Genomic DNA, 23017 nt, shown 5'->3' on the forward strand with positions numbered 1-23017 from the left:
TTAGGTGTGTTCTGGTGTGTTTTCAGGCAGCTTCTGGTCTGAAAGTTAATGTAGGAAAGAGTACGCTTGTCCCGGTTGGGTTAGTTAAGGACATTTTTTCTCTTGCTGCGGTTCTTGGGTGTGGGGTGAGCTCTTTTCCTATTCCCATTCTGGGTTTGCCATTGGGGGCTTCGTTGAGAACTGTGGGAGGATGGGATCCTATGATTGAGAGGTTTGAGAAGAGATAGGCTGAAGAAGCAATATCTGTTGAAGGGGGGAAAGGTTACTCTCATGAAGAGTACGTTGTCTAGTCTTCCTTCATACTTTTTATCTCTCTTCCAGATTTCGTCTTCTATTGCTGAAAGGATTGAGATGATTCAATGGAATTTCCTTTGGGGTGGTCGGGGCGAGGAGTTCAAGTATCATCTTGTCCGTTGGGAGCAGATTTGCAGGCCTATGGGCGGCCTTGGCATTAGGAGGTTGGTTCCCTTTAACAAAGCTCTTCTTGGTAAGTGATGGTGGAGATTTGGTAGTGAACGACATCGACCTTGGAGGAGGGTTATTTCATGTTGTTTTGGGGAAGAGAGAGGTGGGTTGTCTTCTAGTCTACTCTCTAATGCTGGGGGTGTGGAAATTTATTCGGAAGGGTTGGGGCGAATTCTCTAAACATATTAGATTCAAAGTCCGGGTTGGTAGAGGGGTTTGGTTTTGGGAGGATTTATGGTGTGGTGATCGCCTGTTGTCTTTATCTTTTCCCATACTCTATAGGATTGCTGTTGATAGACATGGCCATGAGGCTGACTGTTACCAGCTCAATAGCGGTATGGGATGTGCGGTTTCGGCGTCTTTTTCAGCCTTTCAGGACTGGGAGGTGGTTGAGGTTTGTGGCCTTTGGGATATCATCAGGAGGCAAATATAGGTAATGATGCTTTGCTTTGGGTGCCTCTCAGGGAAGGTTTGAGGTCCGGTCCATGTTCTTGTGCCTCTCCAAATTTGTTGGTTCTAATTCCCTTGGAAGACAATCTGGCACTCTAAGGCTCCTCTCAGAGTGGCTTTCTTTGTCTGGACTGTTGCTTGGGGTAAGACTTTGACTTTTGATAATCTAAGGAAGAGAAGACACATTGCTGTTAATTGGTGCTGTCTATGCAAAAGGGACAGAGAGTCAGTGGATCACCGACTTTTACGTTGTCCTGTAGCTCACGACTGTTGGAAGCTTATCTTTGGCCTTTTTGGAATCCATTGGGTTATGTCTCAGTCTTCGAGGGGTTTGATAAACACTTGGAGAGGTTGTTCCATGGGGGGCCATGCCCGGGATTTTTGGAGAACGGTTCCCCATTGCGTGTGGTGGTGCATTTGGAAGGGAGCGGAATAATAGATCTTTTGAAGGGAAGGAATCATCCATTGCAGTTTTGAAACTTCATATTATTAGTTCTCTTTTCAGGTGGGTGATGGGGAGAAATTGTACTTCAATTGATGAAATTGTAGATTTTTTGGGATCCTTGGGCCCTGTAAGTGTTTGTACTTGGGATGCGTTCCCCTTTTGAATGCTTGCTTTCTAATATATTCTTACTTATCAAAAATAAATAAAAAAATTCCCACCCGCTTAGACGGAATCCCAAGAGATAGCCGAAGATAAGAAATGGGAAAGGAGCCAATGCTATATCCCAAAATCTGAGCTAATGAGGAAATGTCAGGAACCTCCCCAACTGGAACAGAACACTCTTGACCACATTCACCTTCAAGCTAGAGATGACTTGAAACCAGATCAGAACGCATCTCAGGAATCTCAACTGCAACGCATCTGCATCACAAAAACCAACATGTCATTCGCAAACATGCAATGATAAATCTCCATCTGACTAGCAACATCCCTCCCCACCCTAAATACTCTTAAAAAAACGCAAGCGACAACCCTTGTCATCAGTTTGCCAAGAGCTTCCATCACCAAAAGGAACATAAAAGGAAAAAGCGGGCCCCCTGTCTCAATCCCCTCGAGCTACCCAAAAATCCAGACGGTTCCATTCACAAGGACCGAGAACTGAGTGCTGGAGATGCAGAAATCGATCCATTTCCTCCATCTCTCACTAAACCCCATTCTTTCTAGCTAATAACAAAAGCCCCCAACTAACATGATCGTAAGCCTTTCTCAATGTCTAACTTGCACAAAACACCTGGAACCCACCCCTTATTTTGGAATCAATGCACTCTCCTGCAATGAGGACTGAATCAAGAATTTGGCGACCACCAACAAAGGGATTTTGAGAATCCGAAATAATCCTGTCCAATACCTCCCTCAATATCCGAGCCAGGACCTTAGCAATTAGTTTATATATGCAACCCACCAAACTAATAGGCCTAAAGTCCTTAACATCGTACACACCATCCTTCTTTGGGATGAGAGCAATGAATGTAGCATTCAGGGCCTTCTCAAAACACCCCTGAAAATGAAAAGCATGAAAAGTATCCATCACCTCCCCCTTAACCACCTCCCAAGTCTCAAGCATAAATATCATAGAGAACCCATCATGACCCATCATGAAAAGCATAAATATCATAGAGAAATCCCCTCCAACACACAAAGGTTAAGGCCACCTTCTTCTAACATAATCAAGTTCCTCCCACAACCAATGACACACATTGTCCTTAGTTGGACCATAAACACCCGAAAAAATCCAATGGAAACCATCCTCCTCCATAGAGAAAGCACATGACACCAAGTAACATTCCGCCCAAACATCCAGTTTAGAGACCTACCTTTTGTCCCACATCACAAGAATACCCCCCGAAGATCCCAAAGCATCCAAAGAAACCCAATCCACAAAATGTCCGCCCCAAAGATTCCTAACGATCTTATCCGAAACCGACTGAGCACTCCACTTCCAAACTGCCAACTTCGTCACCTTCCTCTTGTCCAGATCATTTAGACCGCGAACATTCCATGAGATTATGCGGAACTTCATAAGGAAACAAACAAGTTCTCCTTCCCTCTATTCCCCTCCTTCGACCCCAACTTTTCCTTTCATAATTGACATACGGAATAAGATTCCTAACCTCCCTCTCCCCTTTTTCTGATGGAGTCCTTCCCTTACCCCTCCTCTTCTGATTATCATCAATCTCATGAAACATGCAGACAGCCTTGTTAATGTGAATTCTTTCAGGAGTTTTTGTTTGTAAATAATTTGTAAGAGGGCGAATTTGAAAAAAAAAAAAAAAAAAGAGGAGAGAATATTCTGCTTTCTGCCCTTGTGAGCCGCAGTTGAAATGTAGGGACAATGGAAATGCACATTATATCTTCCCTTCTTTTGTATTTCATGAAATTGAATCTTATCTTTTGCCATCTCAATAAAATTGATGATGATATGAAGACGCTTAACAAGTTTTACCTTTGTTCTTGTACAGGATGCAGTATGGGAATCACTGGGTGTGATACAGAAGTCCAGAGACTCGTGGGCAGGTAAGAATCTTTGTTTTTCTTATATGTTAATTTTGGTTTTTTATTTTATTTTGTTATATATATATATATTTTGCGCCCGGGGGGGGGGGGGGGGGGGGCGGGGTTCGCTCCATAATTTGAGTGTTCATTTACATATAGTTAGTTGTTGCCACATACAGAGTTGCTTGCTTCTGATTGTTCGCTACAAAATGTTCTGGTTCTGGTTCTGTATTTAATTTTTAGTCATCACTTCTTCCTTTTTAATTTTTTTTATTATTATTCTTATTATTTGCATATCTTATCCAAACATATAATGACTCCTCTTGCATTCAGGAAAAATATATATTGAAGAGCATCTTAAAAGTCCTCTTGTATTCCTAAATTAGTTCATTTGATACAAGTGTTTAAATGTAGCATTATATGTGATTGTTTTTGCAATTAGTGTTCTTAAAAAATAGCGAGAGGCAGTTTCAGAGCCAATGCTGCCATTGGCCTTTTTTGATAGCCAGGTCAAGGGATCAATTTGTTCTAACAGTTGATTAAGTTGGCTGACCCCGTTTACTTATCCAAAAAAAAAAAAAAAATGTTGGCTGACCCGTTCAGTTTTGTAAAATTTAGTTGTTTCATAATGTTATATATAGGAGGTAGTGTCGACTTTAAGATATAATCAAATCAAGAGTAAGTGAAAGAAGATGAAAAAGAGAAGAAAACAGATGAGAGAAAAAAGAGAGAGATGGGGAAAGAGAGAGAATGAAATAATACTTTCATCCTTCCACCACATTCTATTTATAATAACAAGTTTTAGAAATTACACATAAGCCTCAACATTATATAAGTAATAACAAATAAGCCCCTGACAACACTCCCCCTCAAGCTGGTGCAAAGATATCTATCATGCCAAGCTTGACTAACATATTTTGCAAGCAAGTCTTGCTCACACCCTCGGTCAAAACATCAACAACTTGATCATGTGTGTTGACGTATGGAGTACAAATCAGCCCAAGACGAAGCTTTTCCTTGATGAAGTGTCGATCGACTTCAATGTGCTTTGTCTTGTCATGTTGAACTGGATTGTGGGCAATGCTAATAGCAGCCTTGTTGTCGCAATACCACTTCATTGACTTGCAAACAGGATAACCCCAACTCACCCAACATCGTACGTACCCATAACAACTCACAAACTCCATGTGCCCTGGATCTGAACTCAGCTGCGATTCTTTCTCTTAGAACGACCAATCATGTTGAGGAGTTTTAACATTAGCCATCTGATGATCAATCCCAATTTCTGTACATAACTGCTGTACCTCCCCATAGGTGTACTTCGTACCCTGGTCAGATCTGAATTTTTTAATGGTAAGACCATATTGAGTCTGAACCATTGTTATAAAATTTTTAAAAATGGTGTATACCTCATTTTTGGTTTTCATAAGATAAACCCATGTAACGCAACTATGATCATCAATGAACAACACGAATTATCGAAATCCAAGACTAGAAGTAACTGGGCAAGGACCTCAAACATCTGAATGAACAAGATCAAAAGGTGTTAAAGTAGATTTATTACTACTAGCAGGATAATTGGAACGAACATGTTTAGCCATATGACATGTCTCACAGGATAAATCTGAGACTTTTAAATAACCGAAAGAAATATGTCCTAAACGCATGTGCCAACGCATTAGCTGGGCTTTATTAGATGAAATAATATTAGAAAATGAAGCTAAATGTGCTTGAAGTGACAAAGGAGCATCCAACAGGTATAGACCGTCCACTTCACGTCCACTGCCAATCGTCCGTTTCGACACTAGATCCTGAAAAATACAATGAGAGGGAAAGAACGTTACACTACAATTTAATTGTTTGGTAACGCTACTGACATAAATAAGATTTGTAGTCAACTGTGAAACATGAAGTGTATCTGACAAAGTTAATGAAGGAGTAACTGATATGTGACCCTTCCCAGCAATGGAAGATGGAGAGCCATCCGCAAGGTGTACCTTGCGATGGCCAGAGCAGATATTATAAGATTGGAAGAGTGAGGACATACTAGTCATATTGTCTGAAGCACCAGAATCAATGATCTATGGTGTCAAAGAAGTAGATACACTACGTGCAGACGTTATAGTACCTGAGTGGGCATAAGTGGAGGTTAGCTGAGATGATGCCTCCATTTGGTTGAAGAATTGCTTGAACTTGTCCAAATCAGCTTGAGTCAAGGTAACTGTGGCAGAAGATGTAGAGGCAGAGTTGTCAGGAGTTGACAACGAGACTGGTGTATCAGAATGTGCAGAGGATCGAGGCTGTTGTTTCTGTTGCGGTTGGCGTCTATATAGAGCATAACAACGAGATTTGATGTGACTAATTTTTCCGCAATGGTCACATCGTCCGCGTTGAGGACCAGTGGTAGAACTCTAACTGATTGGGATGGTGCAGTTCCTGAAAGGTTGGGAACCTGAACTGCCTTAGCAGAACTATCAACAGAAGCAACACCAAATGGATGAGTCCGATGGCTCTCATCTGACAGCACATAGGAGTATGCATCCTCAAGAGTACTGAATGAAGATAAGCCCAATAAATGAACACGAGTATACTCAAACTCGTCGTTCAACCCGGCAAGAAACTGAAACACTCGATTCTTTTCCACAATCCCTGCATATAAAACTGCATCATCTGGATCCTTCCAAGAGTGGAAGGAATCATAATATGACATCTTCTCCCAAATAGCACGACGCTTGGCGATGTAACCTGAAACTGTCAAGTCACCCTGAGAAATCATGGTGACATCTCACCCTAGCTGGAAAATTCGTGCATTATTTTGCCTCTAAGAATAAGTGCGTTGAATTGAATCCCAAATTTGCTTAGCAGTCTTCATAAACATATAGCCAACAACTATTTTTGGTTGCAAATTGACTAGCCAAGACATAACCATATCGTTATGTGCAAACCACTGTGGATATGCCTTCTCTGACTCAACTGGTTGTTTTTCAGAACCAATAATATAACCAATCTTCCTTTGCAACCAATGAACATCTTGGCAGACTGTGCCCAAATGAAATAGTGGAACTATCCAACTTTATTGTGGTGATTTGAAGTCCTTGATTTTCTGATGAGTTGGTGGGAAAAATGGCACCACCACCCACAGAACTTGAGCCAAGAGAATTAACAGTCGAGGACTCTGAATCTGCCATAATCTGTCACACGACAATAAAAAAATTCCAAAAACACCACAAATTTTGTTAATAAATCAAAAGGTCTCCTTAGACCATAAATAATAACAATGTCTCCTTAGACCATTGTCACCATTTTCGAAAAATCCAAATACATACTTTTTTTAAGGAGCGCTGCCCGCTTACATATAGCTAGACAGCCTCCTTCTTAATATTCGGAACCTCTTTGTAAACTAAATTTTTTTTACCCAAGCCCTTCTAGGTGTTGGAGACCAACTATCCCAATTTACCCAACCCTAGAAGAGTAAAAAAAAAATTGTAAAACTTAAAAATACCTGTTTTCGATCACAAAACAGCAACACAGAAAAACATGTGAAGGTCACACGATATCACAAACAGCCTAAGGTGGTTGTCGCACAAGTAACAAGGCTACTGAAAGGTGTGGAAAGGTGTTGGCTCTGATACCAAGTAGAAATAAAAAGAAGAAGAGGGAGAGAATTATGTAAAGGCTTGAATGAGATGAATTACTCATTCACAACTCTAGTATTTATAGATAAAAAGAGCACATGCTCGTATTACAAGAAAGGAAATTAAATAAAATCTAAATCAAATCACAACACATTCTATAGCATAGTCAAATCTCTGTTATTATGGTAAGTCATTCCATAAATCGTGGCTATCATATATGCTAACATATGCATAATCAAATCTCTGCTATTATGGTAAGTCATTCCATAAATCGTGGTATCATATATGCCATAACAAGAAAGGAGGTTATTGATAAACTTTGGGACATGAAGAATAGAGGATAAGGTAAGATTAGGAACGGCAGAAACTGTGCCCTTCCTCGCGATGGAGGTGAAGGTGTCATCAGCCACTCTAACCTTATTCTTTCCAGAATATAAACTGTACAAAGAAAAATCAGACGTTATACTAGTCATGTGATTAGTGGCTCTTGCATCAATGATCCAGGGTGGCCCACCAGATAATGTGGAAACCTGATGTGCCGAATGAGAGGTACCTGTCTGAGCAAAGTTATAGGTGGAAATGGAAGAATGTTGTGCTAGTAGATGTCGGAGAGCATCAAGCTCAGCTCCGGACAAAGAACTTGGTGGCCCTGAGGAGGCATGACCAGTAGAATCAGTCTCACGCTCTACAGTATGTGCCGTAGATAACCCGCTAAATGGACCAAGCCTTCGCCTAGCATTCGCATGAGCAGGAGCTGGAGTAAGGCAACCGTGTAGATTCCACCATGTTTCCTTAGTGTGGCGCGTACGCCCAAAGTGATCACACCTCAACTTGCTCTTGTCATCCTACTTCCCTCCTTTTAGAGGATTGGGCTTGTTCCATTGTTGTGTGGCAAGAGCAGACCTCTTAGACAATGGTACTTCTGGTTCAGGCTTAGTGTATACAGGTGCAAACATAGACTTCATTCTACTCTCCTCAGCCTGGATATACAAGAACACATCTCTAACAGAAGTAGGGGCTGTATACCTGCCTAACACTTGTACCCTGGCATGCTCGTATCTCGGATGTAGACCACCCAAGAACTCATAGATTCGATTCCTTTCTACCATAACATGAAATGCTTTAACATTAGCTGCACATACAGGTATGTAGTCTTGGTAGTGATCTAACTCTTTTCATTTACCAGGTAGAGTGTGGTAATATGTAGCAAGAGTTTGGTCTTCCTGCTTGAATCTTGTAATCTGTTGTTGGAGTTCATATAGTTTTGCAGAATTACCAACCGAGGAATACGTCTCTTCCACAGCTGTCCATAGCTCTTTAGCTGTTTTCACAAACAGAAACCCTTTGCTAATCTGTGGCTGCATTGACTGCAACAACGTCATAACTAGTGCATTATTTGCACTCCACTCTTTGAAATCAGGATTGCTCTTAGAGGGATACATGACAGTCCCATCGATATGGTCTATCATCCTACGATGAGTGATATGCATATGAGCAGATTGAGCCCACTCCATATAGTTTGTCTCATCTAGCCTAACGGTTGTAATACAAAGCCTGGATGGTGATCATTACTACCTCCCAATACTGGAGTCAGACTAGGAGGAGAACCAGCTTTTTTTGTAGCCACCTTTGAGCTAGACATTTTATCAAACAGTTTATAGGTATGCAATCCTCAGAAACAAAAACAGTAACAAAATACGTAGAGAACCTCCTCTCTAACACACAAACTTCAACTAGAAAAATTACCGTCTTCTGAGATGAATAAAAAAACGGCCACACAGTGACCACACAAACCCTAGAAAGCAATAAAGTAGACCATACTAGAATCGCGAACGACGAAGAAAAAACTGCTGTTGCAAAACCTCGCGAACACAAACTTGACCTATGGTTTCAACTACACACCTAGAGCTTTACAAACCATGCTCTGATACCATGTTGACTTTAAGATATAATCAAATCAAAGAGTAAGTGATAAAGAAGAAGAAAAAGAGAGAGAGATGGGGAAAGAGAGAGAATGAAAGAATACTTTTATCCTTCCACCGCATTCTATTTATAATAACAAGTTTTAGAAATTACACATAAGCGCCAACATTATATAAGTAATAACAAATAAGCCCCTTACAACAGGTAGATGGTTTAAATCCCTTACCTATTAGGCTTCTACTTGTTACAGAAAACATAAACCAGGTTCCACCATGTAAACTGGCCAGCCAAGGGTCAGATTTGCTAGTTCATTGGTTTAACCAGTTTGGTGGAGCTGGTCCTTGTAATTTCTAATGGCACTGGTGATGTGGACCTACGAAAGCTACAAGGGCCAGATATGGTGGAGGCCATCTAAAAGGCAGACTCTGCAAATCAAATGGTTTAAAATCAACCTATCACATTGACTACTCACATACTTAAGAATTGGTTCACGAGGTCTACGAATTGGCACTCCACACTTTTGGTAATGCGTTGCATGTCCTACCAGATTTCTTTAAGGAACTGTTAGCAATCTCATTTGAGCAATTTTTGAGAATTTTTTCAACTCTTGACTTGGCATCAACTTTGCTTCACCTAGCTTTTGTATGGCTGCCACCACTGGCCTGAGGCCTTATGCGGGTATTAGGTGGTTAGTGCCATATGGCCATATACCATTAAGTTTTGATGCTTCTTTTGTCCTGCAAAAAAGGCAAAGTTTTTCCTCGTGTGTGTGTGTGTGAGAGAGAGAGAGATAGAGAGAGAGATCTTTGATTTTATGTTAATTTTAGACCGTCCTTGTACAGAAGTCTTAATGAGCTAAGCATATTTACATGCATGTCTCAGATGCACTTGACAACATGGCCTTGTTTGTTATTTGTACTATTGCTAATTGTTGCAGCGACCTTTTGGTTAATTTTGCAGTCTCTTCATCTAGAAAGGGCATTGAAAGTAATCCTTGCATTCCCAAAGGATATGACTTTACATCAAACACAAGTGATGCGAAACTTTTGGCACCTCATCCTGTTGGAAACTTTTCTGCTTGCAAATCAGAAGTGATGGCATTGTTAAAGAGGAGACAAGGTACCTTGATTAGTCCTTTCATAGAAACAGTTCTTATTTGAATTTAATTTTGAAATGGTACTTGAAAATTTAAAATTCAGTGCATCTTTTGATCTACTGCTGAGGGAAAATAAATTATAATCATTTTTTTTTTCCTAAATGGAGGAAATTTTTATATATGAAAAGATATGGTACATGGGATAACAGAGGGCATACCCTCACACGAGATACAAAAAGAGATAGAACAAAATGAAAGAAAACAAATTCCTAGGACATATCCTTAGGAACTGGCTAGCTAGAAGGTAGAGTAATAACATCATGAAGGCAAATTCCCATAATGTCTATGACTTCCCAGAGAATATTTTTAGCCAGAAATAATAATCATTTAGAAAACATGTGTAGTTATTTGTTAAAGTGGAAATAAGGTACTGTAAGCGAGAACTGAAATTATTTTTCTAGGGAATTAAAAATACATCATGGAGAGTTGGCCATATATAGCCAAATACAATCTGTACAATCAGAAAAAGAATAAAGTTTGAATCCCATAAAATATGGGATTTTCCTAACTCAATCAGGATACTAGCTAAATGAGGATTAGTTTCCAACTAATTACAAAGTTAAAGATTTTCCCCCTAATTTACAGCTATCCCGGTTTTCCTATAAATAGAAAAACAGTGACTTTCCAACACTACCCCTCAAGCTGGTGAATAAATGTTCTCCATTCCCAGCTTGCTAATGAGTTTTTGAAATGCATGTTCGAGCAGTCCTTTTGTTAGAACATCTGCGAGTTGACCTGCTGTTGAGATATATGGAGTGCAAATTAGACCGCTATCAAGTTTATCCTGTATAAAGTGCCTATCTACTTCCACATGTTTGGTTCGATTGGTGTATTGGATTGTGAGCAATGTTGATAGCTGAGATCCTTCCCACGTGATTCTGAGATCCTCCAGAATTATCTTGAGCCATAAAAGTTCACAAATTCCTAGTGCCATTGCTCGAAACTCCGCTTCTGTACTCGACCTGGCCACCACTGGTTGTTTTTTACTCCTCCATGTCACTATATTTCCTCCCAGAAACGTGCAATAGCCTAATGTCGATCTTCTATCAACCACTGATCCAACATAATTTGCATCTGTATATGCCTCTAAGTTCAAGCTCGTCCCTTTCTTGAATAAAATTCCCTTGCTTGGACTAGCTTTTAAGTATTGTAGGATCCGGTATACAGCTTGTAGATGTATTTCCTTAGGATTGTGCATAAACTGGCTCACCACGCTAACTGCATATGCTATGTCAGGCCTAGTATGGGACAGATAAATCAGTCTCCCCACCAGGCGTTGATACATTCCTTTATCCACTAATTCTTCCTCTGTACCCTCACCTAACTTATGATTGGCTTCTATTAGTGTTTCGGCTGGTTTGCACCCTGTTTTTCCAGTTTCCTTGAAGGTCTAGCACGTACTTTTGTTGTGAGATGAATATTCCTCCCCTTGATTGAGCAACCTCTATGCCCAAGAAATATTTTAGGCCTCGCAAATCCTTTATTTCAAATTCCTCTGCAAGGCGTCTCTTAAGTGCTTCCTTTTCTCTTATGTCGTTTCCAGTGACGATATCATCCACATATACTAGCAAGGCGGTTACTCCCCCTGAGTTTGAGTGCTTTACGAATAGCGTGTGATCACCTTGACTTTGTTTGTAGCCCATTCCTCGCATTGCCTTTGCAAATCTCCTAAACCATGCTCTTGGTGACTGCTTTAATCCATACAATGCCTTCTTAAGCTTACATACTTTCTCCCCTCTATTGTCAACACCAAACCCTGGGGGCCTCTCCATATAAATTTCTTCTTCAAGATCCCCATGTAGGAAAACATTTTTTACGTCGAATTGATGTAAGCTCCAATCCAGGTTAGCTGCTAAAGACAACAATATCCTCACTGTATTCATCTTAGCCACTGGTGCGAATGTTTCCTCATAATCAACTCCATAGGTTTGTGTATAACCTTTTGCAACTAATTTAGCCTTATACCGTTCCAGAGATCCATCTGCCTTGTACTTCACTGAGAACACCCACTTGCATCCAACTGGCTTCTTTACTCTGGGTAATTCTACTAACTCCCAAGTCTTGTTCTTCTTAAGTGCATCCATTTCCACTTTCATAGCCTATTTCCATTCTTCCCTAGAGCCTCAGACAGTGTTTTTGGTATGGTTATAGAGTTTAGGTGGGTGAGAAAACTTCTATGTGAAGATAACAGTTTTTCAAATGACACAAAATGAGACAAAGGGTGTTGTGTGCAATTTCGAGTGCCTTACCTTACTGCAATGGGTAGGTGCAGATCGTTTTTTTCAATTACTTCAGAGGATAAATCAAGAGTAAGAAGAACTGGGACATTTGTTATACAAACCTCTGTATTTACCTCATTCCCGAGAATTGGCTTGGACACTTGGGCCTGCTTCAGTTTAGCAGTGGGACCTCTTTTCCTTGAATATTGCCGCAATGGTGTAGTGAGAACAGGTTCCATCAGATTTTCAGGTTGTCTTGGAGTCTCGGGATCATGTGGTTGTTTTGGTGTTTCAAGTTGAGGCTGTTCGAGCAGTGGATCAGGTGACTCAGTAGGTAGCAAATCAGGTGAAGTTATAGGGTGGCTGTTTTGAGCAGGAAGGTCCATGCGAAAAACAAGATCACTAAAATCCTTATCTTCCCTAGTAGAAGTCTCCCCCGGAAGATAAGGGTGAAAGAAATTCTCATTTTCAACGAAGGTAACATTAGCGGAAATGAAGGTTTTACGTGACGGTGGATTGTAACATTTGTATCTTTTTTGCGTTGAGTACACCCTATGAAAACACACTTGAGTGCTCGAGGATCAAGTTTGCTACGACTCTTGGAATGAATATGAACAAACGCAACACACCCAAATACCCGAGGAGCCAATTGGTTGTGAGAGGTAAAATCTGGAAAAAATTTTGATAACACTTCCCAGGGACTTTTAAAGTCAAGAATTCGGGATGGAGTACGGTTTATCAAGTGAGTGGATGTAAGGACAACTTCCCCCCATAAATATTTTGGAACTTTTGTTTAGAATAGCAGTGCTCGGGTTGTTGATAAGAGATGACTATTTTTCCTTTCTGCCACTCCATTTTGTTGGGGTGTATCAATACAAGAGGATTCATGTACAATCCCTTCCTTTTGAAAGTAAGGAGATAAAACTTGATTAACATATTCTTTTGCATTGTCAGATCTTTTTTTTATTTTTATTTTAACCCCAAATTGATTTTTTATCAAGTCGTGAAAGATTGGAAAAAGCGTACACACATCAAATTTTTGTTTCATCAAAAAAACCCACATGACACGAGTACAATCATCAATAAAAGTGACAAACCATCTGGCCCCTGAAATATTTGCAATTCTTGAGGGACCCCAAATATCACTATGAATCGAATAAAAGGGTAATGAAGATCTTTTATTACTCACAGGAAATGGAACACGTTTGTGTTTAGCAAACTCACAAATGTCACAATGAAATTGACTAATATCAACACCCCTAAACAAGGAGGGAAACATGACACTCAAAACTCTAAAAGAAGGATGCCTATACTGTAAATGGTAGAGCCAAATTTGGTTTTTCATTGACGACTTGGTATCGGACAGCAAAGAAAGTGATGAATTGACCTTATTGTTCACAGTTTAATTAGCAAATCCAGGTAGTAGAGGCCACTGCTTTCCTTAGCACGCCCAATCGTCCTCCCCGAAACTCGATCTTAAAAAACACATGTAGTAGGTAAAAGATTAGCTTGCAGTTTAGGTCTTCTGTGAGATGTTGAACAGAGACAAGGTTTGTGGTAAGCTTTGGAACATGTAAGACATTTTTTAAAATCAATGAAGAACTTAGGTGAATATTTCCTTGACCTGCTACAGTAGCATAAGAATTATCAGCCACAATGATTTTTCTACTACTAGAACATGGGTTGTATGTGGAAAAAATGTGGGACGGATGTGTCATGTGGTCGGTTGCTCCCGAATCAATGATCCAGGAGCCAAAGTGGTTGTGATCTGAGGCACTAAGGGCATGAGAAGAAGAAAACATACCTGAATGTGCAAATGAACACATACCCAATGGTTTTTCCAAAGAGTTCAGCAAGGATCTAAGCCGTTCTATATCGTCTCTGTTGAATTCCTTGCCACTGGAATTTTCTCGATTACTGGAACCATCATCATTAGCTTGTGTCAGATTGGCCTGCCCTTTCTGTTGCCAGTTCGTTGATCCTCCACCATTTCGGCCAAAGCCTTGTGGTCTCCCGTGAAGCTTCCAACACTGCTCCTTAGTGTATCCTAGCTTCTTGCAATAGTTGCATACAAGATTTGTCCTATTACCATTTCTTGGATCTGGACATCTGCTTTCGGTGTTGGCAGCGAATGTTTTTTCTGGAGTTGGTTCCTTCGGGTTCGTTGTAGTTAAAGCCGAGCCTTCCAATGGTTGAGTAATAACCATTACTCCTCTTCGACTTTCCTCAGCACGAACGATTGCAATAGTTTTGTTCAGAGACGTTAGTTCCTCTTTTCCAAAAATCTGCACTCTTACTTGATCAAATTCGATATTGAGTCCCGCCAGAAATCCATATGTTCTATCCTTCTCAATAAAGTTCTTAAGAATAGCAGCATCCTCACTATCTTTCATTTTGATACATCTATAGTAATCCATCTCTTGCCACAAATTCTTTAACAAGTTGGCATATTCAGTGACCGAGAGATTACCTTGTTTAGTGGCAGTGAGTTTAGTCTTGATCTCGTAGATTTGCGCCGAATCATTCACCTTGGAGTACGTTTGTCGGATTGCCTCCCATATATCTTTGGCCGTGGTCAGAAACATGCAGGTGTCACTTATATCTGGCACCATTACACTCCAAAGCCAAGATATGACCATGGAGTCTGTCTCGTCCCAAGCGGCAAATTTGGGGTCTTTGGTGTCAGGTCCAGTTCCAAGGAGATGGCTAAGTTTCCATTTCCCTTTGAGAAAAGTTTGAACAAATTGGGACCATTTCAGATAGTTCTTACCATTCAGTCGATATGCGGCTTGAATGTTCTGCAACTCACCCGTGGCTTGATGGGCAGTCGTCTCCTCGGATTGACCAGTTGTTCTAGAAGAATCTGACATCATTGGTTCACCCTTTTAGAAAAGGATTGATTCCCTGGAAGAGAACCTGGCTCTGATACCATGTAAGCGAGAACTGAAATTATTATTCTTGGGAATTAAAAATACAGCACGGAGAGTTGGCCTTATATAGCCAAATACAATATGTACAATTAGACAAAGAATAAAGTTTGAATCCCATAAAATATGGGATTTTCCTAACTAAATCAGGATACTAGCTAAATGAGGATTAGTTTCCAACTAATTACAAAGTCAAAGATTTTCCCCCTAATTTACAGCTGTCCCGGTTTTCCTATAAATAGAAAAACAGTGACTTTCCAACAGGTACCATGTGCAGTCATTTGTTATGCTATTTTTATTTTATTTATTTTTATAAGTTTAGTAATTTGTTATGCTATTCACTAGTTCAGTATATCTTTTGATCCACTGCTGATGGAAAATAAGTAATAATCTTTTAAGAAACAGGTAGTTCTTGCATGTAGTACACCTTTCAATCTTTGCTTGTGAATTGATCTACCTTTTTAGTAAAAAGAAATCGATTTTCAAATTTTTTTTTTTTTTTTTTGATAAGTAAGATTTCACAAAGGCGCTCAACAGGGGAGCGCTCCCAAAAGAATACACAAGATAGCCTCCCTAGCTCATTCTATCTTCAAAGGTTGTCAAAACCGGGTCTGTTCATGGGCCATCTTATCAGCCAATTGACAACTGTGTGGGTTTTTGTATCATGATTCCCTTATTGATTACATGACAGCTTAATTGGTTAGTTTTAATATTCTGAATTGAACAAGGGTCCCACTCAAGCACAAATCTCCCTTTTCAGGAAAAATAAAAAGTTGCATTAACTTGATATGAAATATTCAACAAACTATATATCATTAAAGGTATTACTGTGCATCAGCGTAATGCTACAGTTTGCATTTGCCTGATTGAAACCGATTGAACGAAATAAAGGCTCGTATAGATTTAGTCACTTGGTTGTAGTTCAGAGGTTGTGTATTAGTTTTGTCATTCATGGGTGAGGTCATAGATTCGTTCCTTAGAAACATGAAACTTTTACGAAGGTGCCATATCTATGTTGGACACCGACAATTCATGGACGCTCTTGGTGTGTGTCACTTCATGGACGATCGACTTCAATATGCTTTGTCCTATCATGTTGAACTGGATTGTGGGCAATGCTAATAGCAGCCTTGTTGTCACAATGCAATTTCATTGACTCGCGAACAGGATAAGCCAACTCACCCAACATTGTACGTAGCCATAACAACTCACAAACTCCATCTTCCATGAATCTGAACTCAACCTCTACACTAGATCTAGCTACTACAGATTGTTTCTTGCTGCGCCATGAAACAAGATTACCTCCAACAAATGTGTAATATCCTGAAGTAGACCGTCGATCTGTCACAGACCCTGCCCAATCAGCATCAGTATAGACTTCAACACGCAAGTGGCCAGACTGCAAACAATATCTCCTCACCAAGTGAACCATTGAGTTAGCGAAAAATATGATGAGCTGCCTCTAGGTGAGGTGTACGTGGAGCATGCATAAACTGACTAATCACACTAACAGCGTAGACAATATCTAGGCGCGTGAGAGATAAGTAAATCAGTCTCCCAACTAATCACTGAAATCTTCCCACATCATCTAATGGGTCTCCATCTACATCATTAAGCCTATTTTTCTACTCAATGGGAATATCAATGGGTCTAGCTCCAAGTCTACCAGTTTCAGCCAACAAATCTAACACATACTTCCATTGAGAAATGAACACCCCTTTCTTCGGTCTGCACACCTCAATGCCAAGAAAGTATCTCAATGATCCGAGGTCTTTAACCTCGAACTCTGTCCCCAAGAATAACTTCATTCTACAAATCTCTTCTGGATCATTTCCAATGATAACAATATCATCAACATATACAATAAGGGCAGTGGTGCAGCCCTGGTGCTTCTTGATGAAGAGAGTATGATCTGCCTGACTCTGTGAGTACCCTACTCTTTTCACATAGTGCTGAACCTCTCAAACCAAGCACGTGACAACTGCTTTAACCCATACAAAGCTTTATTTAGCTTGCACACTAAATTTTGACCATTGGCAAGCTTAAACCCTGGTGGCATAGTCATATACACTTCTTCCTTCTAGTCACCATGAAGGAAAACATTCTTTACACCCAGTTGATGTATGGGCCAATTCAAATTAGCTGCCAAAGAAAGAAGAACACGTATAGAGTTTATCTTGGCAACTGGAGCAAATGTTTTCAAATAATCAATTCCATAGGTCTAAGCGAAGCCCTTTGCAACTAACCGAGCTTTATATCTCTTAATTGTTCCATCTGCATGATACTTTATTGTGTAGACCCATTTGTAACCTACTGGTTTCTTACCCCTAGGTAATAGAACAATGTCCCAAGTACCATTCTTCTCAAGGGCATTCATTTCTTCCAGCATAGCTTTCTTCCATGGAGTTTGACTAAGAGCATCTAAAACACTAGAAGGAACAGATACATAGGAAATACACGAAGTGAAAGCACGATATGTTGGAGATAAGGCATCATAGGACACAAATTGAGATATGGCATGCTTTGTACAACTACGAACACCCTTACGATAGGCAACAGGGACATCAAGATCAACATGAATGCTATTGGGAAAAGAATTAGGAGTATTAATGTCAAATAAGGAATTACCTGGATCGAGGGAGACTTCTTGGTCCTGGTTGAGTCAATAACTTGTTTTGCCCTCCTAGTGTAGACAATTGGCTTCTTTTCCTGTTGCAAATCATTAGTGTTAGGAGGACTAGACATAGGCACCTTAGTAAGAAGCTCCCCCTGAATGGGAACAGGCAAAGGAAGGGGGCATTCCCTCTGAATGGACAACGGATTCTCTACCTGTATAGTTGTCTCCCCCTGTAGAGAATCTCGAGCAGTGGAAAAAAAAAAGGAATAGACTCAAAGAATGTAACATCCATGTAGACAAAGTGACGACGAGTGGTCGGGTTATAACACCGATACCCTTTCAGAGTGGCGGAGTATCCAAGAAAGACACATCGGATTGCCTTAGGGTCCATTTTGTCCTTGCGATGATGAATGTGAACATAACAAACACAACTAAACACTTTCGGAGGGACAATAAACAAGGCAATGTCATGGTGTAAAACAGAGAAGGGGGATGTGGGAAAATACGATTCTTTCCTTGTATAAGGAAACCGTGTACAGGTTGCTAATAGCTAGGGATTTTTTAGTTATTGTAATCCCTGATTTCTAGCGATCAGTTTTTGATATGTATCTCCAGGATTAGTTAGTTTCCTAGAATAGCATTATTCTGATGTACATATAACAACATATTCTCAATTCTTTAAACAATTGATTTGATTACCAATTTTAGTAATTTTGTCATGGTATCAGAGCCCTAGGCTCGTTTTCTGGGTAATCGTCTTCTCTTGGCCTTCTTTGTTAGTCCTTTTCTTCGTGTTCATGTTTTGTGAAAATCCAGTGTTATCAAACCTGTGGATTCCACCTCTCTCTCTAAACCATGTCAGCATCCACTGAAAGCAGCGACACTTCAGAGATCCCTGTGACTAAGGAACGACTCTGTCCCAACAGGAGAATTGCATAATATCCAGGCGGTGTACAGGTTGAACAGGAAAAATTATCTAAAGTGGTCTCAAATGGTCTGCACGTTCTTGAAGGGAAGAGGGAAACTAAGCCACTTGCTTGGTAATGGTCCAAAGAAGGAGGATCCTAAGTTTGATGCTCGGGATGAACAAGACTCTATTGTTGTGTCGGAACTCTATGTTACCAGAAATTAGCGACACTTGTATGTTTTTGAGCACGGCCAAGGAGATATGGGAAGCAGTCAAGCAGACCTATTCCAAAGTACGTGATACTGCACAGATCATGAGATCAAGACCAAAATCTCCGCTACCAAATAGGGTAATCGGTCAGTCACCGAATATTCCAACCTCTTGAAGGGTCTATGGTAGGAGATGGATCATTATCAATGCATTCAGATGAAGTGCAGTGAAGATGCAACTATCCTTAAGAGGTTTGTTGAAAAGGATAGAATTTATGATTTTCTTGAAGGTTTAAACATCGAATTTGATGTTGTAAGAGTGCAAATACTTGGAAAAGAAGATTTGCCAACCTTAAATGAGGCAATTGCAATTGTTCTTGCTGAGGAAGGAAGAAGGGGTGTCATGATTGAAACTCACACAGTAGAGAGTTCGGCCTTGGTGTCAAAAAACACAGTTGTGAAGAATTATGGCTCCAAACAGCATTGTGGAGAAGGCAGTGGGCAAGCAGACATGTCAAGACCATTCAACAAGGATTCTCTATGGTGTACATACTGCAAAAAATCCCGCCATACTAAGGAGAAGTGCTGGAAGCTCCATGGCAATCCTCAAACTGTGAACAAAGCCTGGTCAGAAAAGAGTGGACAGCCAAGAGGACAAGGACAGGCACATATGGCAACCACACAGTCAAACAATGAAGACAATCTTTCAATCCCACCTGCCGAATTCAACAAAGAAGAGAGAGAGAAATTAAAGAGCCTATTGGGAACGTTGGAGAAACCGTCTACAACATGTACTTGTTCTTTGGTGTTCTTAGGTATTTCCTCTCCTTCCCCCTCTTCTTATGTTTTTAGTGCTTTGGATACAATCTCAGGAGCTACAAATCACATGACCCATTCCTCAAAAAAATTCATTTCATATACCCCTTGTCCTAGCAATAGGAAAATAACAATAACTAATGGATCAGTGATAACTGTGGCTGGTTAAGGAGATGTTTTTTTGAATGACCATCTTACACTTAAGAATGTCCTCATGTCCCAAAACTGTGTCAATCCAGAAACTCACTACAGATTCTAATTGCAGCGTGACGTTTTATCCTCTCCGTTGTATTTCAGGAACAGGGCATGAAGAGGATGATTGGACATGCTAGGGAGAGGGATGGTCTTTACTTCCTTGAAGAATCAAATGGACAAAATAGAATTGAGAGTTTGTCACCATTATCATTTCTTTCCAAGTCATTCAAATCCAATAAAGACAAGATATGGCTTCAACACCTTCGTCTTGGTCACCCATCATTTAGTGTTCTTAAAATAATGTTTCCTTCATTGTTCAAAAGTTTATCCATTGAAAATTTTCACTGCGATGTATGTGAACTTGCAAAGCACAAACGTGCTTCTTTTCAAATCAGCAATAAAAGAACTTATGTTCCATTTACCTTGATTCACAGTGACATTTGGGGACCTTCCACTGTTGCTAATGTTTCTGGGGCAAGGTGGTTTGTCTCATTTATTGATGATTGCGCTCGTGTGTCTTGGATATTTTTGTTAAAAAATAAATCGGATGAGTTCTGTGTTTCCAACTTTTTTCAATATGGTCAAAACTTAGTTTGGCGTTGGGATAAAGATATTCCGATCTGACAATGCTAAGGACTACTTTAATCAAATTCTCTCTCTGTATTTCCAAAAACAGGGCATAATACATGAATCCTCTTGTGCTAGCACACCTCAACAAAATGGGGTGGCCGAACGAAAGAACGGCCACCTTCTCGCTATTACAAGAGCTTTCTTGTTCTAAAAAAAATGTTCCAAAACTATTCTGGGGGGAGGTTGTTTTAACCGATGCTCATCTCATCAATCGGCTTCCTACAAGAGTCCTTGGTTTTAAAAGTCCAATGCAGGTCCTTACACAGTTCTTTCCCAATTTTAAAGCATCTAATAATCTTGTTCCAAAGATATTTGGTTGTGTTGCCTTTGTTCAGGTTCATTCTCAAAACAGGGGAAAACTTGATCCTCGAGCTCTCAAATGTGTCTTTCTTAGCTATTCTTCTACCGAAAAGGGCTACAAATGCTATCATCCTCTGACAAAGAGATTTTATGTGTCTGCTGATGTTACTTTTGTCGAACAAGATCAGTATTTTAACGGTCCTTATCTTCAGGGGGAGACATCTTTCATAGAAGATAAGGACAAGGATCTTTTTCTCCTTGAGTTTCCAGCCCTTATCTCTCATTAATCCGAGTCAAACATACTTCCAAACATTCAGTCCGGGCCAAACACACGGTCAGAAGCCGAGCCTCGTACACCCAAATCACAAGGAGTGTTACATGGGAAGCAAACTCAAGACTCTACTCGTCCATTGCAGATTTACTCAAGGAAAAGAGCACTAATCTCTCAACCTGTGCAAGTTCAATCACCCAAATCTGCTCTTGGTAATGTCAAGGTAATTACTCTACGCAATGATAACACCAATGAAACCTCTGAACAGAATGATCATGATGTCCCTATTGCAATTAGAAAAGGAACTCGAACTTTTACCAAACACCCTCTTTATCTGTTCATGTCATATAAGAATCTCTCTCATAACCACAGGGCTTTCTTACTAGCCTAAATACAGTCCCTATTCCCAAAACTTTATCCGATGCATTAGGAAATGAGAATTGGGAAAATACTATGAAGGTTGAGATAGAAGCACATGAGAAAAACAAGACTTGGGACTTGGTGAGACTGCCTAGAGAGAAGAAACCGGTTGGGTGTAAATGGGTGTTCACAACCAAATACAACTTAGATGGCTCTTTGGAAAGGTATAAGGCAAGATTAGTTGCCAAAGGGTATACACAAACTTACGGCATAGATTATCTTAAGACTTTTGCTCCAGTTGCTAAGATGAATACTGTGAGAATCCTGTTATCAATGGCTGCAAATTTTGGCCGGAGATTACAGCAATTTGATGTCAAGAACGCCTTCTTACATGGCGATCTTGAGGAGGAGATCTATATGGAGATTCCGCCTAGGTTTGGCTCAAATGAAAAGGAAGGAATGGTATGTAAGCTTAAAAAAGCTTTGTATGGACTGAAACAATCCCCAAGAGCTTGGTTTGGGAGATTTACCAAAGTGATGGTGAGTATGGGATATAAGCAAAGTCAAGGTGATCATACATTGTTTGTAAAGCACTCAGCATCAGGGAGAGTGACAATATTGTTGGTTTATGTGGATGACATCATAGTAACAAGAGATGACTTGGAAGGAATGGAGAGCTTGAAGAAACAGTTAGTGAAGGAATTCGAGATCAAAGAGCTAGGAAAACTGAAGTACTTTCTTGGTATTGAAGTAGCCCACTCTCAGCAAGGGATTTTTGTATCACAGCAAAAATATGTGTTAGACTTATTATTGGCTGATACAGGCAAGCTGGGATGTAAGCTAGTTGAGACACCTATGGAGTTAAACCAAAAACTTTGTGATGCTCCAGAAGACGTGGCCATGGATAAAGGCTCTTATCAGAGACTTGTGGGGAAGTTAATTTATTTGTCACATACCAGGCTAGATATAGCTTATGATGCGAGTGTTGTGAGTCAATTCATGCACAATCCCAAAGAATCACATCTTAAAGCTGTGTATAGAATTCTGCAGTACTTGAAGGGTACACCAGGAAGAGGAATTCTGTTTAAGAAAGGGGAAGGACTGACTCTTGAAGCCTACACAGATGCAGATTATGCAGGATCCATGATTGACAGAAGATCAACCTCGGGCTATTGCACCAACCTAGGTGGTAACCTCGTTACTTGGAGAAGCAAAAAGCATAATGTGGTTGCAAGGTCCAGCGCAGAAGCCGAATTTAGAGCGATGGCACTCGGGATATGTGAACTGCTATGGCTAAGGATAATCTTGGAAGATCTGAGAGTCAGATGGGAAGGTCCAATGAAGCTTTACTGTGATAATAAATCAGCCATCAATATTGCACACAATCCTGTGCAACATGACCGCACAAAACACATTGAAGTGGACTGGCATTTTATTAAA

At 40.2% G+C, this 23017-nt stretch overlaps 2 protein-coding genes across 5 annotated transcripts in view; one reads left to right on the forward strand and one right to left on the reverse strand.

Annotated features, from left to right (window-relative positions):
- LOC132283102 (probable apyrase 6) overlaps positions 1-23017 on the forward strand; it is a 65220-nt gene that overhangs the window by 16584 nt on the left and 25619 nt on the right. For all 4 annotated transcript variants that reach the window (XM_059784997.1, XM_059784995.1, XM_059784996.1 and 1 more), the window contains exons 3-4: positions 3379-3433; positions 9931-10089. In XM_059784997.1, the coding sequence (XP_059640980.1) occupies positions 3379-3406 (28 nt within the window). In that variant the 3' untranslated portion in view covers positions 3407-3433; positions 9931-10089. The remainder of the gene's footprint in view (positions 1-3378; positions 3434-9930; positions 10090-23017) is intronic.
- On the reverse strand, positions 16330-16704 carry LOC132280797 (secreted RxLR effector protein 161-like). Its single transcript, XM_059782552.1, has one exon. The coding sequence runs from the start codon at positions 16702-16704 to the stop codon at positions 16330-16332; it is 375 nt and encodes a 124-aa protein (XP_059638535.1).

The sequence above is a fragment of the Cornus florida genome, unplaced genomic scaffold (assembly GCF_030987335.1).
Source record: "Cornus florida cultivar Cherokee Brave unplaced genomic scaffold, ASM3098733v1 CherokeeBrave_3.0.0_Hap2_Chr11, whole genome shotgun sequence".
NCBI lineage: Eukaryota > Viridiplantae > Streptophyta > Magnoliopsida > Cornales > Cornaceae > Cornus > Cornus florida.

What these genes read in the sequence shown, in the direction of transcription:
- LOC132280797 (XM_059782552.1), bottom strand. Translation starts at nt 16,704, where the DNA reads ATGGTTCACTTGGTGAGGAGATATTGTTTGCAGTCTGGCCACTTGCGT.